The sequence below is a fragment of the Chlamydomonas reinhardtii genome, chromosome 16 (genome assembly GCF_000002595.2).
Source record: "Chlamydomonas reinhardtii strain CC-503 cw92 mt+ chromosome 16, whole genome shotgun sequence".
In the NCBI taxonomy this organism is placed as follows: domain Eukaryota; kingdom Viridiplantae; phylum Chlorophyta; class Chlorophyceae; order Chlamydomonadales; family Chlamydomonadaceae; genus Chlamydomonas; species Chlamydomonas reinhardtii.
The window spans coordinates 6,891,400-6,912,884 of NC_057019.1; the positions used below are offsets into that span (position 1 = coordinate 6,891,400).

The 21,485-nt window shown below is 65.4% G+C and overlaps 2 protein-coding genes across 3 annotated transcripts; one reads left to right on the top strand and one right to left on the bottom strand.

Annotated features, from left to right (window-relative positions):
• Positions 1–322: 322 nt before the first annotated feature.
• Positions 323–18,506, bottom strand: CHLRE_16g676533v5 (uncharacterized protein). 2 transcript variants are annotated; one of them, XM_043071302.1, is made up of 37 exons: positions 18,227–18,506; positions 17,429–17,892; positions 17,142–17,213; positions 16,772–16,913; positions 16,276–16,548; positions 16,053–16,114; positions 15,478–15,734; positions 14,883–15,384; positions 14,126–14,554; positions 13,711–13,977; positions 13,099–13,356; positions 12,856–12,939; positions 12,477–12,642; positions 10,975–12,155; positions 10,473–10,595; positions 10,134–10,303; positions 9,593–9,878; positions 9,204–9,352; positions 8,861–9,011; positions 8,530–8,670; positions 7,871–8,101; positions 7,382–7,620; positions 6,954–7,167; positions 6,653–6,794; positions 6,412–6,492; positions 5,513–6,220; positions 5,140–5,224; positions 4,694–4,879; positions 4,009–4,435; positions 3,610–3,690; positions 3,242–3,389; positions 2,803–3,095; positions 2,482–2,637; positions 1,986–2,239; positions 1,511–1,727; positions 1,182–1,310; positions 323–1,021 (listed from the first exon to the last, which is right to left on the bottom strand). In XM_043071302.1, exons 1-37 carry the CDS (start codon positions 18,390–18,392, stop codon positions 794–796), a joined length of 9,162 nt encoding a protein of 3,053 aa, XP_042916209.1. In that variant the 5' UTR covers positions 18,393–18,506; the 3' UTR covers positions 323–793. The 2 variants fall into 2 exon arrangements, with proteins under 2 accessions (XP_042916209.1, XP_042916208.1); XM_043071301.1 differs by having other exon boundaries at positions 13,099–13,359.
• A 140-nt stretch (positions 18,507–18,646) lies between these two features.
• Positions 18,647–21,358, top strand: CHLRE_16g676645v5 (uncharacterized protein). The gene is made up of 4 exons (XM_001695837.2): positions 18,647–18,930; positions 19,363–19,560; positions 20,273–20,392; positions 20,615–21,358. The coding sequence occupies exons 1-4, from the start codon at positions 18,778–18,780 to the stop codon at positions 20,642–20,644; spliced, it is 501 nt and encodes a 166-aa protein (XP_001695889.1). The 5' UTR covers positions 18,647–18,777; the 3' UTR covers positions 20,645–21,358.
• The last annotated feature ends 127 nt before the right edge of the window (positions 21,359–21,485 follow it).

The following is a 21,485-nucleotide window of genomic DNA, read 5'->3' on the forward strand; positions in this document are numbered from 1 at the left end:
GTTTGCGCGTGTTTCTATCATAGTACGATAGGCATAAAGGCCGATAGCTGAACGTGGCACGCCCCTGGGGTCCAGAGCAGTGTGATCGTATTCCACGTAAATGGCCCGTGAACTGGTCAGCAGGTCCCTGTTGTAACCGATGCAATGTGAAGGCCACCTGACTCCGTTTCTCGACCCGGGGGCCGGAACATATCTGAGTAATCTGACAGCTCAATGCCGACCCTCCCGCGCGGCCTCTCCTTCGGAGCTCCCACCCACCGGCCGCAGCTGATTGCCCAGGCCCCACACCCTCACCCATGGCACACACGCACGGTATACATGTACCATTGTCTTCGCATATGCGCAGTGTCCAATAGTTCCCTTGTGCTTTTCCTAACACACACAAACACACACACACACACACACACACACACACACACGAGGTAACTTCAGGTAACACCCGTAAACCGTCGCTTTGCTGCATCGCATACACTGTCTTTGCGCAACGTTTTCCTTGTGCTCTTTAACACACACACACACACACACACACACACACACACACACACAGTGGTAGCAACCTTTCTGCTTGTGTTCCTGCTTTTATCAACACAAAGACATGCACCGGTATGTCACAGTACTTGCTACGTCTCAAGACACACGACACATGCATTGCTCCGCAGTCCATGCCATGCAAACCCTACTGTCCCGCTGCACCATATGCACATGACACACTACTGAAAGTCCTGCGTGCACTCATCCCAACGATGGTTACCAACAATGCCCCGTCTTCCTCTTCCTCTTCCTCAGGCACGAACTAATTGCCACGCAGCCGCCGCGCCTTCTGCCTCTCGCTGCAGTCCTCTCCCTCGTACCCGGCCCCGCACAGGCACGTGCCCGCAGCCACGTTGCAAAGCCCGTGGCCGCTGCAGTCGCCCGGGCAGCCACGCGGGGGCGGCGCCGGCGGCGCGGGCTCCGCCTCCTTACAGTCGGCGCACACGCGCACCTGCCCCGCCGCCGACATGCCCATGAGCTCGGGCTGGGCCTGCAGTGGGCAGTTGTGATGGATTGACGAAGGCACCAGACAACGCGTCAGCGCATCTGTGGTGTGCCAGCCAAGTTCACATGGAGAGTGCTGCACTTGCGTGAGTAACGTACAAAATCACTTTTGACATCTGTTTGCATGCACGCTAGCACGCACCCACCTCGGCCCAGGCGCGTATGGGCGGAATCACGAAATCGCCAGCAGTGGCGGCCACGGCGCGGATGGTGACGGAGGAGGTGCCGGCGCGCAGGGCCCAGTAGGAGAACGTCACAACGGAGGGGCGCGTCTCCTGCGCGTGCGCGTGACAGCAGGCAGGGATGGAAGGTTGCGGCTAGAACACACACGGTACCTAGCGGGCTTCTGTGTGGACACACATGCTGGGATGCCGGGACGGCGCTTTCAGTGCGCGCTGGCCCTGTGATCAACCCCCGGACTCTACACACGCTCTTTGCAATGCCAGGTCCCTTTGCAAGCAAAGCCACGACGCACCTGGGTCGGGCACACCGGGAACATGAAGCCCCACGCGCCGTACGAAGCCCACGGCAGGTCAGTGAGCAGCCCGGCAGCGCACGTGCCGTATGGAGCGATGCCGTACGCATTGCCGGTCGCTGCGCCGTACGACCGCCCGGGCATAGGCCGTGTGGCCATCCCGCCGACTCCACTGCCGCCGCCGGAAGCGCCCCCAGGGACGTTGGGGTCAATGGGCCTGCCCGCATGAAACAAGGCGGTCCGTTGTGAGAACCAAACAAGTACGGCACCAATGACCCGCTTTGCGTCGGAATGAGCCAACCCGCGGGCCCCTGCGCCCAACAGCCCGCGCCCAGACCCGAGCACGCCTAAACACGCAAGCCCGCGCATCTCCCTCCGCGTGTTTGCATTACAGGAACAGGACAGCAGCACTCTGCTCTGAAGCAATCGAATGCAACATCACGCGCCTTTGGCCCCGCCCCCCAGCCCCACTCACTCGAGTCCTCCCGGCATCATGACGGACAGCGTGACCGCGCCCAGGTCGTCGGGAGTGGTCAGCTGCACTGTGAGCGCCACCACCGAGCCCAGCGGCACCGCCGCCAGGCGGCCGCCGGTGGGGCCGCCTGTGCGCGGGTCCACCTGCTGCAGCGCCGCCTCCACGTACAGCCCGCGGTAGGAGGGGAACGACAGCAGCGCGGAGGGAACGAAGTGGAGCGACGCCGCCACAGACACCTCGCCGGTGCCGACCGCCTGTGTGAGGAAGGCGCAAGGGGGAGGCGCTGACGCAGCGTGTAGGCGCGTGTGTGTGTGTGGGGTGCGTCTGTGGGGCATGTTTGGTTTGTGTGGACGAGAACGGAATGGGAAGAGCGGCTGCGCAGTGAAGAGGAAGCGAAGCCATGGGAGTTGGGGCGGACAACTATCGTGCAAGCGGACGGTGATATTCATACATACGGTGAATGCTTTGTGGTGGCGCGCCCTGTTGCGGGTCCCACCTTCATGTTAAGCGTGCCGTGAGCGGTGACGTTGGCGGATGATGAGGTGTTGCTGCTCTTGTGGACGCCAGCTGACTTTCTCTCGCTCGCGCAGATGGTGTGCCATGCTGTGGTGTTGGTGACGGGGCGCGTGTTGCCGCCGGTGCGAAAGTTGGCCTGCGCAGTGTATGTCAATTTGTCATTGTCACCCGACACAAGTCATACATCACAACTGCAACACAAGCCTCCTCCCGCGCGCACATAGGAATGCACGTAGCGCACGTGCCACATATCCTTCATGTCACCCATCAATGCACAAGCAACGCGCGCACACGAACGCACCCGCAGCACCGTGACACCGGCCGCCACCGCCGTGACGTTGACCGCCGGCTGCGCGCTCCCAACCGCTCTGTCGTACTCGGCCAGCGCCGCCGTAACCAGCGCCTGATCAATGTACGACAGGCGGGGCGTCGCCCAGTACGACATCGAGGCGGTTGTTGCAGGACCGGATCCGGATCCCGAGGGGTCTGCCACGTAGGCCGCCAGCTTGGGCAGCAGCTGGTGTGTTGCGCCGGAGCGGAGCAGCAGCAGCAGGGCCAGGGCCTGGGTGTCCAGTGGCGCGGCGGCGGTGGCGCCTGTTGCATGGGAGGTAGGCAGGAGAGCAGGGGGTGGTGCGGGCAGTGCGGGTTTAAGAGGCAAGGTGAGTCCGGGTCAGCACTAGTGGAGTAATGGCCAGTACGCGGCCAGCAGGCGGCATGGGGTGTGATCTGCGGCTCGTTACCTTCCCACGCCGCGACGTAGGCTGTGCGGCCCTGCACACGCAGTGAGGACGTGACGCCCGTCAGTGCGCCCGCCAGGGCCGCGGTGCCGCCGTGCGGCCGCTGGTCCTCCGGCAGCGACTGCAGCAGCAGCGCCAGAGCCACACGCGTCTGCACAGACAGAGGACAGACGACGATGAAAGAGGCAGTTTGGGAAATTTGGAGTGGTGGTGGTGATGGTGGTTGCGGAGAGGTGGTTGAGTGTGGAGCGGGCGGAGTGGCGGAGTGAAGGTGGGGCAGAGGGTGCCGAACAGGCGGGACACGTGCGACCGCTGTTACTTGAACGTGTTGGCTGGGCCGCATGATGAGGCGGGAGGGAGGCAGTTCGCACCTGCAGGCCCCAGTTGGCGCCGCCCTTGTCGACCAGGCCGGCCTTGCTGACCAATATCGCAAGTGACAGGTCGCTAGCCACCTGTACGTGCATGTTTGTAAGTGCAAGGGTTGGGTTGGGATGCTTGCGCGCACATGTGGCAGCGACGACCTTGTGTCAACCTACCCCTCAAACGCACACTGCTCCCAGGCACATAAAGCGCGAGGCTCACACAGCGCCCTCTCCCCCCCACACGGAGCTGCTCTGGACTGCTCCTTCCACCTGTCGCTACACTGCCCAAGCCCGCCCGACTACATATGGTGATGTACAAGGACTCGCGTTTGCAGCTGCTATTCTCCTTGCCGCGCGACTGTTTCCTTACGGGATTGGTTCAACGTTAACCCCCCCACACACACGCACCTGGTCGCCGGCCCCCGCTCTGCGCGGATCCCAGTTCGCCCCCAGCACCAGCCGCGCCCATGCCAGGGTGTCCATGTCACCGTACGGCCGTCCGCCGTACTGCTGCCGCCGCGACATCTCCGCATCTGCCACCAGCTGCCCACCCAGCGCCGCCGCCCATGTTGCCGACAGCAGCCCCACCGTGTCGTTCGGGGGGTCGGCCTGAGGCTGCGCCCCCGCCTGGCCGGTTACGGGGAAGGCGGCGCAGCTTGGCAGCGGGCGGTGAAGATACACATGCCAGGCGGCGTCATTTGCGGCAGTGGCAGCGGCAGCGGCGGAGGCGGAGGCGCCGGCACCAGTGGTTGCGGCGGCGGGAGAGGCGGAGGCCAGGGCGCAGGAGCGCAGTCCCACAAGGAACAGGGCGCGCGCGTTCAGGTAGGTGTCACACCTGTGGAGCGAGTGGTTGGGTTGATGGGCCATGACCTCAATCCGGCCGTGAGTGAGTGGGTCAGGTGCATGGGCATGGTAGCAGCTCGCACGCATGTGCACGTACACATGCACGCTCAAGTAGTTCTGCCTTGTACCCACCCGCAAGCACAGACCCTAGATCCACACCAGATGGCAACTCATTACACACGGACGCAAGGCACCACAGACACGTTACGCGGGTTCGGCACCTACGGCATCCCACGTCACCACCGCGCACCTCGAGTTGGGGAAGGCGTTCCTCCAAACCAGCCCCACGGCTGTGCCGCTGCTGAGGTCTTGCAGGTCCACGTAAGCCGCCGCCACCTCCTGCTGCTGCTCCGGGCTGGGCGGGGGCTGCCCGTACAGCGACAGCAGCGGCGGCAGCAGCGCCCACTGCAGCGCGGCGGGTGCCTCGGGGTAGAGCCTGTTTGCGCGCGTGTGTGTGTATGTGTGTGTGTGTGTGTGTGCGTGTGTGCCAGGGAGCGAGCATACGGTAATGGAACACGCAGGACGCAGCATATGCGACGCCGTGCGACGCTTGCGCATGTCGGACAATGCAAAGAAATGATTTTCCGTCATGAAACAAGGGCGCTCCCTGCGTGCACTGAATGCGGCACCAGACGGGCGGCCTCTCGGATCGCTTCCCCCCTGGCCGCCCGGCCCCATCACGCACGCCTTCCCCACCTGGTCTCCTCCTGCTGCAGCAGTGCGTCGTAGGCGGCCACCAGGGCAGGGAGGTAGCCCACACCCGCCGTCAGGCTAAGGCCGCCTGCGACAGTGGTACGGGTCAGAGCAGCGGCGGCAGCGCGTTTGGGTACACAGGTGTGACGTGGAACCACAGGCTGGTCGCCGTCAAGGCTGTGCGGTCATGTGCACGCCACTGAAGCGCTGCAATCCCCTTCCCACCCGCCAGCAGCACTCTCCTCCCTCCAAATGATTCTGCCTTCACCTTCTGCAGGCGCCGTGAACGGCACGGCAAGCTGAGCCTCCCTACCCTCCATTGCCTCCCCGCCACTTTACTTCACCATCTCCCTGCCCTATTATTCCTGCAGCTCACCGCTTCCCGGCACTGCGTCCGGCAGCGCCAGCCCCTCCTGCCACTGCACCACGTCCGAGTCGGAGGCGGGCAGCGCCTTGAGCGCGAAGGAGGTCGCCACCCACACGTCGCCCTGCTGCCCGTACACCGGCACCTCCAGGCTCAGGCTGTCGGAGCCGCCGCCGGCCGCCGAGTCCACCGCATCAAAGACCAGCGTGGCGCTCGCGATGGCGACCGCCGTGAAGCTGAAGCGCACCTCCTGCTGCAGGCCGCCGCCCGCTGCGAAGGTCACAGTCTTGGAGGTCACACCGTTGAGCGTCAGAGGGCTGTCGGCTGCGTTTTCCAGCTTTAGGCTGACGGCGACGCTGGCCGGCGCGGAGCCTACGGTGACGACCACGCCCGCCTCAAACTGGTCGCCCACACGCACAAAGCGCGGCACGCTGGGCGTCAGCGACAGCGCCCGCCGCACCGCCAGCTTGGCCTCGCCAGAGCCGTACTTGGCGGCGGCGCCAGAAGCGGCGAAGGCGCGCAGCACGAACGTGCCCAGGTTGGGCGGCGCGGTGAAGGTCACGCGAGCCACACCGGACGCGTCGGTGACGGCGGTGGCGAACAGCGGCGTCACGATGAAGGAGGAGGAGGAGCGCGGCGGCAGGGTGGCGGAGGGCGTGGAGGAGGGCGGCCCGGCGCCGTCGGCGTGTGTCGCGGCGGCGGTAAATGACTCGTCGGAGGCTGCAAGAGGCAGGGCGTGTGGGTCTTGGGATGGAAGCAGCAAGGTGTGTGGGGTTGCAGCAATGGCAGCGACAGGTGCGAATGCTGGAGTGGGCGTCCGTAATGCTGTCTGAAGGCTCCAAACGCCCAGGCAGTAAGCTCAGCCCACCACTAACCACAGCCCGCCGCTATGTATGGCACCTAGCACCTACCTGCGGCTGACTTGGTCATGATGGCGGCGGTACGTGGGAGCGCCGCCATCTCTTGCTGCGGCAGGGCAGCCATGGCGGCCACTGCGGGGCGGAGCGGCCAGCCAGTCAGCCACGGCAGGTCATGACGGGCGATCCCCCCACGTCACGTGCTACCTGCTTGTTGAGCGCAACCGATGGCGGCCCCGACCCAATGTGGCCACGACCCAAAAACAACCACCGCTAATAAAGTAAGATCGCTCACCTGCCATGCCGCCGCCGCCCGCGGCGCTGTCTGTCGCCATCATCAGGGTAGCGCCGTTGTCGGCGGCCCCAGCGACCCCAGCCGTACGCATGCGGCTGTAGGCAATGCCGCCGCCGCCGCCACCCCAGCCACCGCCACCGCCCTGTTCCACGTGCATGGGTCTTTCAGCCATGGCTTTCGTGCGACCGAAGTGCCCGATGCAAATGCCAAACACATGCATGTACCGTAAACAAGTAAATGCACAGCGCACATGATCAAACGTCATGTGGGGCGGCACACACACATATACACACACGCGCACCGGCATCAGTGATATGACGCTGGAGAATCGCGACAGGTACTCGGTGTCATTCGCGTCCACCGCATACATCGGCCCGCCACTGCCACCACTACCACCTGGATAGCCGCCGCCTGGGTAGCCGCCGCCGCCTCTGAAGAGGCGCGGTGCGAGGCCACTGTCTTGCGGCTGCCCCACAAACGTGTCCGTGGGTAGCCATGGGTCCTGGCCCGTGAGCCTGGACGGGGTAGGGTGGGGTGTGTCTGACGTAACATGGGTGGCGTGCGTGGGAGGGCAGCGATGACTGGGGTGCATGGGAAGGTAAAACACACATCGCCTTGCAAGCCCGATAAGGCATCACCAAGCGCCAGCATTACTTCGGAAACCACCACAGAACCAGCATCACCACCTCAGCATGCAAACCCGCGCGCTGCCCCGCTCATCACTCTTACCGGCTCATGAGCTTTGCGAACACGGCCTGCACCGCTCCGGGCGCCAGGCGGTAAGCGCTGGGGCCGTACGCCGCCACAGCCGCCGCCAGCCGCAGCACCACCTCCTGCTGCGGCGCCGGCAGCGGGTACGGCAGCAGGTCCAGGAATGCCTTGTCCACGCCGTACACAGTCACGGAGGCGCCGGCGGTAGTGGTGGTGGTGGTGGTGTTGGTGTTGGGATCTGTGACGGCGACCGTGATCTACGGCAGCAGCAGTAGGAGGAGGAGCAGGAGCCGGGCGTTGTCACGCAAGTAAGCCTCTTCGTTATGCCAAGAGCTGCAAATGGGTGTGTGGCGGGGGCGATGCCGACATGGCAGTCGCACGTGCAATCGTGGAGTGTGATACCACACAGCGCGCGCACACACATGTGCGCGCACGTTCTCGCTTCTCTAACACACACACAGACACACACAACACACACACACACACACACACGCACGCACGCCTCACCTCCGCCTGGGCGCCCGGCTCAATCGTCACCAGCTGCTCTCCGCCCACGTCCCTCACGACCACCGCCGCCTTCTTCCCGCCTCCGCCACCACCGACATCCCCACCTGCCGCCGCCGCCGCTGCCACGCTGACGGCGACGCCCAGGGAGTTGGACGGCTGCACGTTGAGCCGTAGCGGGCCCAGGCTGAGGCTGTGGGGGGCGCGCGGGTCGAACAGCCGACTTATGGGCACCTGCGTGTGTGTGGCGTGTGTGAGGTGGGAGGTGTAGGTGGGGAGGGAGGGGGCACGGGTCGGTGGGGTTTTAAATACCAGCCCAAACTCAAGTGCACCCGGGGGCAGGGAGGCCAGGAGTGAGTGACAATCGTTTGTCAACCTACCGGTCCACTGTTACGCTTGCTCTGCCAAGACCACCATGCTCCGCCCCACCCTTCACAGCCCACTTGCAGCGGTGTCAGCAGCCGATGGCAGCAAGGAGGGTTCCGGCCAGTCGACCAGCCTCCCATCCAGGAGACCTAACCGGCCCCCGTCTACCATTCCTTAGCTAATCATGAATGCATCCCTCCGCCCCAGCCTCCCGCCCCAGCCTCCCCGCTCCCCTCCCCTCCCCTCCCCTCCCCGCTCCCCTCCCCTCCCCCCCCCGCTCCGGCGGCGCCGCCCACCTGCTCCGGCAGCTGCATGTCTGACGGGCTGGCACGTGGCACGTCCAGCACCCCCACCAGCGAGCAGCCGCCCACGCACTCCTGGCCCAGAGGCCCGATGCTCAGCACCGCCAGCGAATTGGGCTTGAGCTCGGCGGTGGCCTGGCACACACGACACAAGCCATACCACACACGTACACAGACTTGCTTATGGGAAACCCTGCATCGATGTGTATATCAGTCGCGAGAAACCACAAGCAACTGTCTTAGAGTCACATAGGCGCACACAGGCGCACACAGCTGTTGCGAAATGCTGTTGCAAGCATTGTGTGGACAGGTGCAAAGCTCCCACCTTGTCGCTACTAGTGCTGCCGACTTGTGCCGCCAGGCCCACCACGGTGCGCCGCACGCCGCCCTCGTTGCCCCACACCAGCAGCAGTCGGGCGCCCGGCCACGGCACCTGCAGCCGCAGCTGCGCCCACTCGCCCACGGAGTAGGTCTCCCTGCACGCGGCAGGGCAGCATGGGCACGGCGGAAGGGCATGGCTGACATGTCTTGAAAGCCCGGTAAGCCGGACACGATCTGTGGTCCGATGCACGGCGGCAGCCTCAGATCCTTGCGCATACAAGCACGAACACATTGCCGCATCCCAATCATACACACAGTCACACAGCCACGGTCACAGTCGCACGCACCTGTCCAGCCTCAGCTCGGGGGTGCGGTGTGCGCTCCAGGGAGCCGCCGCCCACTCGGACGCGTTACGGCCCAGGTAGCGGCGGTCACACACACGATGCCGCCCGCCGCCACCGCCGCCGCCGCCATCCCAGGTCGCGTCGGCCTCAACCTGTCAGTCACACATAGCAATGCATGGGGGCGCGACTCCTTGGGTGCAGCGTTCGGGTGCAACCCCGTCCCCCTCCTTGCTCCCCGACCTTCCTCCTGCTTCCTCCCTCCTCTTCCCACTCGCTGCAAGACGCAGTGCCCTGGCCTACACACGCTGCTCCGGCTTGTTGCGATCTGCATCTCACGCGGCCTAGCGGCCATGCCCTTCACTCCCACTCGCCTCCCACTCACACGCACGCACCTCCGCGCACGCCTCCAGCACGAAGCGCCCCACGCACGGCAGCGCCAGCTGGCAGCCCGCGTCCAGGCCCGTGCCACTGGTGGTGGCGCAGCTGGGCGTGTCGGCGCAGGCGGCGGGGCCGGCGGAGGTGTCGGTGTCGGGCTTGAGGGTGGCGGTGACGGCGACGCCGGTGATGGCCGAGCCGTCCACATTGGAGGTGAGTTGGGCGCCCAGCGCGAAGGCCACGCCCGGCACGTCCGTGTCCAGGGACGTCTGCAGCTGCAGGCGGGCGGGGCCGTCCGCCAGGCTGAGAGGAGGGAGGGAGGGAGGGAGGGCAAGGGCAGGGAGGGCAGAAACATGGAGGGCGCTGTCAGACAGCAGTGATCTAGATGCCGGCTGGCTGGGAGGAGGGCCCAGCCCACAACGTGTGCGGATTTGGGCAACCCTGCATTCCAAATAGCTTCTTGCACCGCAGGCAAGAGCGCATCAATGCTGCTGCAATACCCCTACAGCGGCAACAGCCAGCCGTCAATCAAGGGCACCATGGTGTTAACGTGCTCACGTGATCTGCCTGGACTGCGTGATGCGCTCGCGCGTGGGCCCGATCCACTCCGCGTCAAGCGCCAGGCTGTCGTACGGCTCGGAGCGGTTGGATTCCGGCAGCGCCGCCAGATCCAAAACCGTGTGTGCCCGCCCCGACGCGTCCGTCACCAGCTTCACCACATCCGACGTCTGCACGCGTTGTGTCATTGCAAGGAGAGGGCTCGGTGCCACCAGTCAAGAAATCATCCACACTCCACCCCGAGCCTCCCCGCGGCCCCGCCCCACACATAAGTGCTCAACCGCTTGCCCACCCGTGCACCCACCCACGCCCCACCACAGGCCCCGCCACCCTACTCACCTTGGCGGTGCGCCAGGTGAGAGTGAGCTCCGCGCCTTCCACCGAGGCGCCGATGTAGGAGGCGGCCGTGAGGTTGATGCGCAGGGCCGAGGCGTTGGGGGCAGCCCAGGGCGGCGCGTCCACCTGGGGGCCGGGGGCGTGTGTGCGGAAGAGGGCAGGCGGGGTGTGGATGTGTGTTAAAAAAACGAAACGAAAGCCCGCCCAATGACGCGACGGAGTTACTTGGATGTGAGTGTGTGTGTGTGTGTGCGTGTGTGTGCATGTGTGTGCGTGTGTGTGTGTGTGTGTGTGTGTGTGTGTGTGTTTTGAGGTGTGTGTGGTGATGAGGAGCTGTAGGTTGGGGTGGCGCTGTGATGCGCCCACGGGGCCGAAAGGGTCAGTAAGCACGCAACATCGCACACACACGCACGCACGCATACACCTACACAAACACACACACACACATGGAAAGCCCTGCCCTCTGCACACATGAGGAGGCACTCTCCGCAGCCTCCCTCTTCACCTTGAGCTCGGCGGTGGGCGGGCGAGGGTCGGCCACCGTGAAGGCCAGCGACGCCGCCACCTCCCACACATCCACATTGCCCAGCGCACCCAGACGCGAATCCTCCCCGAAGCCGCCGGCGCCGTCGCCGCCTCCGTCGTACTCCCCTCCGCCGTCATTGTCGGCGCCGCTGCTACTGCCGCTGCTACTGCCGCCACTGCCGCCACTGCCGCTACTGCTGCTGGTGTTGGCATCGGGGTTGGCGTTGGAGGTCGGGGTGTCGGGAAGCACCGCGGGCGTTACGGCAGCCACCACTGCCGCTGCCGGCAACACAGCCTGCTGCGGCTGCTGCTGCTGCTGCTGCTGCTGCTGCTGCTGCTGCTGCTGCTGCTGCTGCTGCTCCCCCTCCGCCACCGCGCCCGCCTCTCCCTGTGTCTCCGCCACCTCCATCTCCTCCGCCCCCTGCAGCAGCACCCGCCGCACGCCCCGGGCGCCCGCGCGACCCACTGCTGCGACCCTGGCAGTAGCACCACCCATAGCCGTAAAACTCGGCCCGCCGGAGGCGGCAGTAGCAGCAGCGCCAATGCTGCTGCTGCTGCTGCCACCGCCGCGGCTTGTCCGTGTGGCAAAGGGCTTGACGACACGGATGCTGCTACTGCGGCCGTCACCAGGCGGCGGCAGCCGCAGCAGGATGCTGTACGGTTGTAGCCGCGCGTCCGGTGGAACCGCAATCTCCCCGTGAATGCTTCCGGATTCTGGATCTATATCAACCACCACACGCGGCGGCCCCTGCTGCTGCTGCTGCTGCTTCCCGTGGCCACCGCTGCTACTTCCTGCAAAGCCGGGCCGGGAGGCAAGGCCAATGGCGGCTGCCGAGGCCAGCTGCCGCCGCCGACCGGGGCCAGATATGGCCGCAGTGCTTGTGGCGGCGCCGCCACTGCTGCTGCTGCTGCTCATGCCGCTGCTACTGCTGCTCATGCCTTCAGCCTTAATCATGTGGGCGGTGGTGGACATGGCATTGCTGGAGGTGCTGCCGGCCATCGTGGTGGTTGCGGCGGCGGTGGTGGTTGTGGTTGTCTGCGTCGGCAGGTCGGCTCCGGCGCCGGACGGCGGCGGCTGCCATGGCGGGCTGACCTCCAGCACGGCCTGCAGCGGGCCGGTGGGCAGGTGCAGGGCGCGGCCCACAACCCGCTGGATGAAGCCTGGGGGTGGGTGGGGGGCGGGGTTCCATGCATGATTGGTTAAGATGATGTTGACAGGTTGTTGCAGGGGCGGCGTAAGGAGGGGTGAGCAGGCGTGAGCACTGCGTGTGAGGGGGTGGGGGTGGGGTGGGGGTATGGGACAAGACAAGATTGTCGCAGCGTGGGTTGGGTATGGAGCCCGACTGCCAGCTGAGCCAACCTGCTCTCACGCCTCGGGCAGCCCATGCAGGCCCGCACGGCCAGCCCGGCAGCAACGCAGAGCACACATTTGCAGCTGCACCGCAGCAAGGTGGCAAAGTACGTAGCACTAGCACCCCTCACCGGTGATCTTGAGCCTGTCTCCCGGCACCACCAACCGCCGGTCCGCCACCAGCGCCGCCACGTGTGCGGGCGGCGGCGGCGGCGCCACCAGCCACCCCGCACCGGGCAGCAGCGCCAGACGGCCGCCGGGGGCCACAGCCACAGCCATCAGGCCGGTGCCGCCGCCCTGTGTGCGTGTGTGTGTATAAGTGTGATGGGTGTGTGCGTGTGTGTGTGTATGTGTGTGTGTGCTGTGCCGCGTCAGCCCGCTAAACCGTTCGCAACCGCACGGCAATGCACCCATTCAACGGGAATATGTGGGCACAGCAGGGTTCGGGCGCAGGGAGCAAGATGCAGTGAGCGTGGGTTTGGCCACCACGCCACGCCACGCCGTACTCACGTTCCGTGTCAGCTCCGGCCCGACCTCCACCTGACACAGTCCCTCGGCGTCGGTGGTGCATGAGGCCACACGGGCGGGGTCGGCCTGCCGGTGTGTGTGACAGCGCCGCCAGGCCGGGCGGCGGGAGGGGGTCAACATGGTCATGAAAGGGGGGGAGCAAGGGGCAGACAGGCCGGTGTGGAGATGCATAGGTCCGTATCTTCAGCTTGCACAGGTAGGTAGGGCCCCATCCCGCCCGCTCACATCCCAGGATGGCGGCATGTAGAAATGAACGGCCGCGCCCGCCACCGCCCCGCCGCCGCCGCCACCGCCGCCGCCCCCGCCGCCGCCGCCACTGAGGCCGTTGGCGGAGGCGGAGCTGCCGTCCAGCAGCCAAGCAGTGAGCGTGTTGCCACCACCGCCTCCACTGCTGCTGCTGCTGCTGCCGGCGGCCCGCACCACGGACAGTGAGAGGCTGCTGTTGAGCAGGACCTGTATGTTGGTGCTGACGGGCTGGGAGCCCTGCTGTGGGGTTGGTGCAAGCAGCAGAATGGGTGTGTGGCACTCGTCAGCTTCCGAGCTTCCGAGCTCCATATACATGTGAGAGCACACGTGAGAGCACACGGGGGTTAGGGGTCGGGCGTAGCCATTCATGCGAACGGTGCGTATCAAAGAGGAGGCGGGCGGGACTTGGGACAAAGTGACCAGAGGCGCCGCCCACAGCCCACAGCTCACAGCCCAACACGGACACGGCATCCCAGCCTCCCAGCCTCCCAGCCTCCCAGCCTCCCAGACACACACACACACACACGCGTCCTACGCGTAATGTTTTCCTTGTGCTCTTTAACACACACACACACTTACACACACACGTACCTGGGTGGCAATCACCCGCACCGGACTGCTCCTGCTCCGCCCCCCTCCTCCTCCTCCTGCTGCCTCCTGCCCCTCCTCCCCCTGCTCCAGCAGCAGCGGCAGCTGCAGCAGCCGCCAGCCGCGCCCCGCCGCGTCCAGGTCCTCGCCGCCGCCGGCGCCCGGACCGCCGGCCACGTACTTGGGCCGGGTGCGCAGCTCGGGCGGCAGCGGCACCGTGCGGGCGGGGGGGCCCAGCACGCCCCGGAGGTGCACGTTGTACATGCGGCCCTGTGGCGTGTGTGCGCGTGTGTGTGTATGTGATGGGTGGGTGCTTGGGATAGATATATGTTCATGGACGGTACCGAGGCGGGCGCTGGGTAACAACAAATAACACACACACACACACACACACACACACACACACACATACACACACCTGCAGAATCTTCAGTACAGCCACCAGCGCCCTGTCATCAACCCGTTTGCCGCCGCCGCCGCCACCGCCGCCGCGACTCGTCAGGTCTGGTGCCCACATGTGCAGCTCCTGTGTGAAATCCTCATAGCCGCCGCCGCCGCCCCAGCGCCGCCGCTGCTCCTCCTCCGCCGGCGACAGCGCGTCAGGCGGATGTACGGCATACGGCCAGGCAGTCAGCGGCGGCGCCGCACTGCTGCTACTGCTGCTGCAAATACTGCTACTGCTACTGCTGTTGCCAGGGCTACTGCCGCGCTGCTGCTCCTGGGGTAGGGGCGGCGGCAGGGGCTGGTCCTCTGTGATGAAGAACCCGGAGCCGCCGCCGCCACTGGCGCCGTAGGGCGGCACGAAGCGGTAGTCCACGTTGGACATGTAGAACTCGGCGTGGGAGGCCTGTGGGGCGGGGGTGCGCATACACGTACACACACGCGCGCTCGCGCGCGTGTCGTTTCCCTTTGACGCGCATGTGGGGGGCGTCGTGGCACCGAGGTTGGGCGCGTGGCGGCGACTGCGCTTCAGGCCAGGGCGCCCGCCCACCCAGCAGCCTGAGCTGCCAGCAGGGCGCCCGCCCAGAAGTCTGGGCCACCAGCGGCAGCCGCACATCGCAATCATTCCACCTGCCAGCCCACCCTGACCACCTCCTTGACGCCTTGCGATGCACACATACACCTCACCTCCCTCCTCCCAACCTCCCGACCTCCCCCCCCCCCCAACCTCACACCTGCAACGGCTGGCCGTAGCCGTCACGCACGCCCTCCGCCGCCGCCGCCGCCACACGGTACCTGCCGCCCGGCACTAACCCTGGCACCTCCATCCTCGCCCGCCCCCGCCCCACCAGCTCCAGCATAAACCCCAGCTCCTCGGCACACACGCCCCACGACAGCGCCGCCGGCTGCGGCAGCGCCGCCGCCACCGCGCCCTCCCCCAGTGGCGGCGTCAACCGACAAACCGTCAACGCCGCCGCCAGGTCCGCTGCCGCCACACCCTCCGCCAACCCGTGCCGCAACCACACGTCCAGGCGGCGCCACCCGTGGGTAGGCGCGTCCTGCCCGGGACCGGCGGCGGCGGCGCCGCCGCCACCGCCACTGCCGGCGCGCTGGCGCGCAAAATCCAGGAAAGGCAGCTGGAAGGGGCGCAGGCCGCCAAAGGTGACCTCGACGGTCTGGCCCAGCGGCCCGGACAGGGCGTGGTACCGCGCCCCGCGGGGGAGGCGCAGTTTGTACCTGTGCGGACGCGTTTCGTGGTGAGGGAAAACAGTTAGGGAGGCAGGATGTATGGGGGATGCGTCCGGGGACAGTTGCTTTAGGTTCACTCACCCGCGGCCGGGCTCGGGCGGCTGACGCGGCTTGACCTCGGCACACGTGGCGTTCACGTCCAGCAACAGCCGCGCATCAGCCGCCCCGGCAGCTGTAGCAGCAGTAGCAGCCGCATCGCTGGCGGCTGTAGCAGCAGCTGCTGCTGCCGCTGCCAGGAAGGGGCGCCAGGGAGTGAAGTCGGGTGGGGCGCAGGGCGACACGTCCAGTGGCAGGCTGCTACTGCCGGACCACAGGCTGCTACTGCCAGACTCGAACAGCTGTGAGGGAAAATCATCGTGGTTTGCAAAAAGCCAGAATGAATTATCGCTTTTACCCATGGTGTGTGTGCGTGTGTGTGTGTGTGTGTGTGTGTTGCGTGTTTGGGAAGCGGTCAGGATGGCCAGCACCGACCCACGCGGCCTTGCCACCACTATACCCAACCGCCACGGGCAACACCACCACAAGCACACACACAGCTGCAGCCGCGGCGGCGGCGCGTGCGGCTGGCGATCCCCAAAGCCACTCCCCCCCAAGTCCCCGTGCACAGCAGTGTACACTTACACACACGACACACACACACACACATACACACGCACCTGCAGCTCCTTCTGCAACATCTGCAGATTGACGGGGTATGGAAATGACAGCTGCAGGCGGCCTGCACGGTGGTGGTGGTGGTGGTGGTGGTGGTGGTGAATAAGACCGCGTCCGTACTTTTTCTCACACGCGCATTGCACGCACTGCCCTCTCTGGCACATTGCGCACACACGCACATGCACACGCACACGCGCACACACACAGGCACGCTGTCCCCCTCACCGTCCGGCGGCACCTCGGGCAGTGTCTCATCCGGGAAGCCCGTCATGGCGTCCCACAGCCCGTCCGTCAGCGCCGCCGCCCGAGCCGACCGCACCCCCGCAACCCACATGGAGTTGGGCCGCGTCGCCAGCCGCACCGAGGCCGGAATGCTACTGCCGGGCGCAGGGCTGCTACTGCTGCTGCTACTGCCGCTGGCGCTGGCGCTGGCGCTGCTACTGCCGGCGCCAGGGGGCAGGCCGGCGTCACGCACCAGCTCCAACTGGAGGGGCACACCTGCGAGGGAGGCGAAAGGCCCCGGTAGGCGAAAGGCCGGGCGCTAACCAACACAACCAGTACCAACAGCACCAACTCCACTGGCACGCCTGGAAGGCCAGGAGTCAGGCCGCCTGAGAGCTGCCTTCCCATGTGTGTGGCATCTCCCTGAGCAGCTGATACCCATGCACACACGATTGATATTCCTGGCTACGGCCCACAGCCTGTACACGCCAGCGCCCACCGTCGTAGCTGCTGAGCTGCTGGTTCCAGGCCAGCTCGCAGTTCAGGTCTGAGGGCCAGTCCACCGCCGGGTCGAAGCGGTAGATGGTGGTGGTCACCCAGCGAGCCCGGCCCGGCACCGGGCAGCTCAGACGGAAGGGCGCCTGCAGCCGCAGCAGCAGCACGTGAGACACACAGACACACACACACACACATGCACATGCACATGCACATGCACATGCACATGCACGTGCACATGCACATTCCGGTAGTGCAGTGCCAGGCGCACGAGTTGCTGTTGCGCCGCTGCTGGCACTGCCTGTAGCCATACACACACACGCGCGCGACAGAGTGTCGGCCCCTTCCCCTTATGCTTTCCCAGTTTGCCGCACCATCTTGTCAGCCTGCTCGGCACTGAGGCCGAAGTCGGCGCCCAGCGCGATGACCGGCCGGCTGAACACGGCCTGCACCCAGCAGGGGGGAGGGAGGGAGGGCGCGGCACCAGCGGCAGCGGCAGCGGCAGCGGCAGCGGCAGCGGCAGCGGCAGCGGCAGCGGCAGCGGCAGCGCGCGAACTGAGACCTCAGCCGTGCAAGCCGCGTCTCTGGCGTTCATATGACGTAGAAACACCGCGCACTCGCACCATGCCACACCGAGTGATCCTGTAGCTAACACACCTACCGTGAGCGCCTGTCGCCCCGACACAGTCACGGCGCCGCCGCCGCCGCCCGGCATTGCCAGCTCCAGCGGCGCCGTCAGCACCACCCGCAGCGGCAGGACCTCCGCCAGGAACGCCGCCCGGCGCCCGGCGCTTCCCTTGCTGCTACTGCCGCCAGCGCCGCCGCTGCTGCCGCCACCGCTGACACCACCGCCACTTCCACCGCTGCTGCTGCTGCTGCTGCTGCTGCTGCTGGAGTAGAGGTGTGCCTTGACCCATCCCGTCAGCCCACCGCCGCCAATGCCGCCGGCCCCGCCGCTGCTGCCGCCGTTGCTGTGGTGGGGCCGGTAGGCGCCGTCGCTGTAGGCGGCGTGGGCGGGGTGAAAGCCGTGGGCTGCCGCGTGGTAGCGCGGCCGGCTGCTGAAGTCCCAGTATGCAGCCAGGCCCAGCATCAGCACCCCTGCTACAGCCGCAATGGCAACCAGAGCTGCACAACGCGTGCGGCGAGACAGGCAAAAGGCAAGGCGGAGGGGGAGAGCTGTGTCAGAGGGGGGGGGGTGAGTCGGGGCGGGTCGGCGGCGGAGCGTGGCGAAATGCCGGCAGCGTTTCTGTGGCTTGCTGTTTCCTAGCACCCCCAATATGCAGGCGCCATGTCCACATGTGCAGACTGATAGATGCAAGCAGAGCTGCACATACAAAGATTTGGGGAAGGCGAAGGGTCGTCGCTGCGCTGCGAAGGGTCGTCGCAGCTGGAGACTCAAGCTCCTTGCGCGTCAGGCGGCATGACCGGAACACCATAGACAGCTTTGTGTGTGTCTTACCGGTGTTGGATCCGGTCCCGAAGCGCCACGAACGGCGCAAGCAACCCGTGGGCGAGCGCGGTGGGGTGTCGAGCGTGGCAGTTGGTGTTAGCCCAGCTGTTCCGCTGCTCCCTGCTCCTGCGGTCCCTGCTCGGCGCGGCGTTGCCGTGCCGAAGGCTCGCTGCATGCTGGCTCCGAACATGGAAGGCGCTCAGCTTTGGAGAAACTATGTCGAGACTTGCATTCTCTTCAAAGGTCTACGCTGGCTAGAGCGGGTGTAGTTCAAGGATGCGGTTGAGGCATGTAAACATAATGCTCCGCGTTTCATGCATCCTTCCGCGCTTCTTGGCCGCTTTGAAAGTCCGTGGGAAGCTTCCTCATTCTGGTCATTCGGCATGTGCTGGCCAGCCTTACTTGTCAAAATGCAAACATTAAGTAATAGAAACCTAACATAAGAACCTAAGCAAGCACTATTTGTAAGCGCACAGCCTGCGACCAGGCGGATTGAAACATTTTGGGCGCCTTGTTCGGAGTCATCGTCGCGCAATAGATTTTGAGTGAAATAGAAGGAAATGAGCAAATTAAACGATAAACACGAGCGGGTGCGGGCACGCGTGCGCGAGGCGTTCATTCTCTTTGAGCATAAAGAAGGCTCGCGCCTAGTAGACTTCAAGGATGTACCAACAGCAGTAAGAGCTTGCGGAGTCAATCCCACGGCTGTGCAGGTGCGCACCCGGAGGGGAAGGGCACCGCGCCACGTCGCCGCGGACATGTGGAAGCGCAGCACCCGGGAAGCAAGGTCCATGTAACCTGAACAGCAGTAGAATGATGGGTCATGCAAGGGCAGTCACGGGTTGGATGGGGGAGCCTCGGGTACACGTACCAGGTACCCCAGCAGGGGGGGGCCTAGGGCTGGGCTGCTCTCCTCGTTAGTCACCTGTGCCCACCCCTGCTGCGCTTCCTCCCTGACCCGGCTAGCCCAGAATCTGCCACAGCCTCCTGACACGCGCACGGCACGCCATACCCCTTCTATCGCAGTCGTCATCAAGCATCCACCTGCCCTGCTCCTGCCCCACTGCCTCCCCCTGTCACCCCCACACCTCTCCCGTTTCCCCCTCTCCCTCCCTCCCTCCCTCCCTCCCCCCCTCCCGCCGCAGATGACCCACATCCTGGACCAGCTGGCAGCCCTAAACGCGGAGACGGATGCCACGGGCTACGTGGGCCTGGAGAACTTCGAACTGGTGGTGTGCAACTTCCTCATCCAGCAAGAGGCCAGCCTGTTCCGGGATGACTACCACACACTGCTTCGCGCCTTCCGGGCCTTCGACCCAGATGGCCGCGGCTTCATCGATGCGGTGAGGAGGGGGCGTGGATATGCCCCAGCCCAAAGACTAAGTCCCATCACATCATAAAGCTCACCCAGCTACGGAACTACGCGGCGAGCGCGCCAGCAGTGACCTGGGGGAAGGGAGGGGAGGGGAGGTTAGCGTTGAACCAATCCCGTAAGGAAACAGTCGCGCTGCAAGGAGGACTGCAGCCGCATATGCAAGCTCTTGTACGTCACCATAGATAGTCGGGCGGGCTTGGGCAGTGCAGCGGCAGGTGGAAGGAGCAGTCCGGAGCAGCTCCGAAGTCATGTCAGCAGTGCGAGCCGCGCGCGGACCCCGTCGCCCAACTAGTTGCAAAGCTATACTAACATACTCACCTGGGCTTGAGGGGAGGGGAGGGCTGATATGCCCAAGCCCAACGTACAGGGTAGGGGACAGAGGACAGGGAAAATCACCGGGGAGGGGAGGGGAGGTTGTGGTGGTGGCGTGGGGATGGGGACACGGTTTGGGGTGCGGGCGTGGGTGTGGGTACAAGTATGATGCAGGCGCGGCGGGGCTCTGCAACGCAACGGCGGGGCTCTCCACCCCCACCTTTCGACCCCACTCCCGTGCCCGAGCACAACCCTCGTGTTCTGTTAGCCTGACCCCTACGCCCACTCCGCCCTCAACCCCTGCCCCGGATCCCAGCTCTGCCTGACCTCCTCCCCCTACCCTCTGCCCCCTCCAATCCCTCGTCCAGGAGTCCTTCAAGTCTCTGCTGACGGGCAAGGGCGAGGCGCTGAGTGAGGACGAGCTGGCCAAGATGATGACGGTGGCGGCGGACGGCGAGGGCAAGATCTGGTACGAGGACTATGCGCAGGTAAGAGGAGAGGGAGACAGAGAGGGAGAGGGACAGGGAGAAGGACAGGGAGAGAGGGAGGGAGGGAGGGAGGGATTGATGGAGGGAAGGGGGCATTCAGGTTGATGGAGCTGGTCTGAGAGGGATTTGGTGACGTGACGACTGGGTCGGATGGGCGGTCTGCCGCGTCCCTCCTGACTTCGGCCCAGTGCTCATGTGTGACCTGGTGTGCTTCCCTCGCAGCGGCTTGCCAACGACGGGCGAACCATTTGAGCAGGCGTGCAGGCTTGGGAGCTGGCGCCGGATTGAAACGCCGGCGCGGGAGCTAAGCAACTTTGCCTCCGGAAGTGGGCTTGGCGCCGGCGGTGGGCTATTCGCATGCAGCGGGCAATATACGTCCAGTGATGGCGAGCCGAGTGCGGGCTGGAAGCGATCAGGTTGTAGTGTCGGTGGGAGCTGGGTCAAGCCAGATGGGGCTGATGCGGCTTTCGGTGATGAGTGTATTGAGGCACCCCGTGTCGCACGTCGCTGCATGCGGGCACGTACCGTACCGTATGGGTGTGAGCATGTTTGGATTCGGTCACTTGGTCCGCTGGGCGCCATGCGAGGTGACTACCGTATATGGGGTTGGCCTGCTGGGCGCGATACGAGAGGAGGTGCGCCGCGCCGCCGCCTCACCAGCCGCTCCTTGGGACTGGGGGACTGGCACTGGGACTGGCACTGGGACAGGGACTGGGCGGAGCAGCCAGGTGTCAGGCCACCAGCGACATGTGTGATGAGGTGGTGGTTGTGGTGGGTGGGTGGGTGGGTGGGATTATATGCCCCAGCCCAACCAAGAAGTCCCATGACTCCCATCATCATGGGGGTGGGGCAATGTGCATGCACGATGTGCATGTGGCCGTGGCAAAAAGTGCCTTGAGGAATGGGATGGCACACGTGTGTGCGCCACGGTGTCGTGAATGGCCCTTGATGTAACTGCTGGAGAATGGCAAGGTCACCTCTTTCGTGACGGCAGCCAGCCAGTTCCCGCTCTGTACTCTTATTCAACACCCTGGGCTGAGCGGCGGCTTCGGGCCCAGTCGTGGCAGCGGCGGCAGCGCGGGCCCCCGCAGTG

Coding starts and splice junctions, on each gene's coding strand:
- CHLRE_16g676533v5 (XM_043071301.1), bottom strand. CDS start 18,392: ATGCAGCGAGCCTTCGGCACGGCAACGCCGCGCCGAGCAGGGACCGCA. Junction 12,156..12,476: donor AGACAGGCTCAAGATCACCG/GTGAGGGGTGCT, acceptor ACCCACCCCCAG/GCTTCATCCAGCGGGTTGTG. Junction 4,436..4,693: donor AACGCCTTCCCCAACTCGAG/GTGCGCGGTGGT, acceptor CTCGCTCCACAG/GTGTGACACCTACCTGAACG.
- CHLRE_16g676645v5 (XM_001695837.2), top strand. CDS start 18,778: ATGAGCAAATTAAACGATAAACACGAGCGGGTGCGGGCACGCGTGCGC. Junction 19,561..20,272: donor GCCGCGGCTTCATCGATGCG/GTGAGGAGGGGG, acceptor TCCCTCGTCCAG/GAGTCCTTCAAGTCTCTGCT. Junction 20,393..20,614: donor GGTACGAGGACTATGCGCAG/GTAAGAGGAGAG, acceptor CTTCCCTCGCAG/CGGCTTGCCAACGACGGGCG.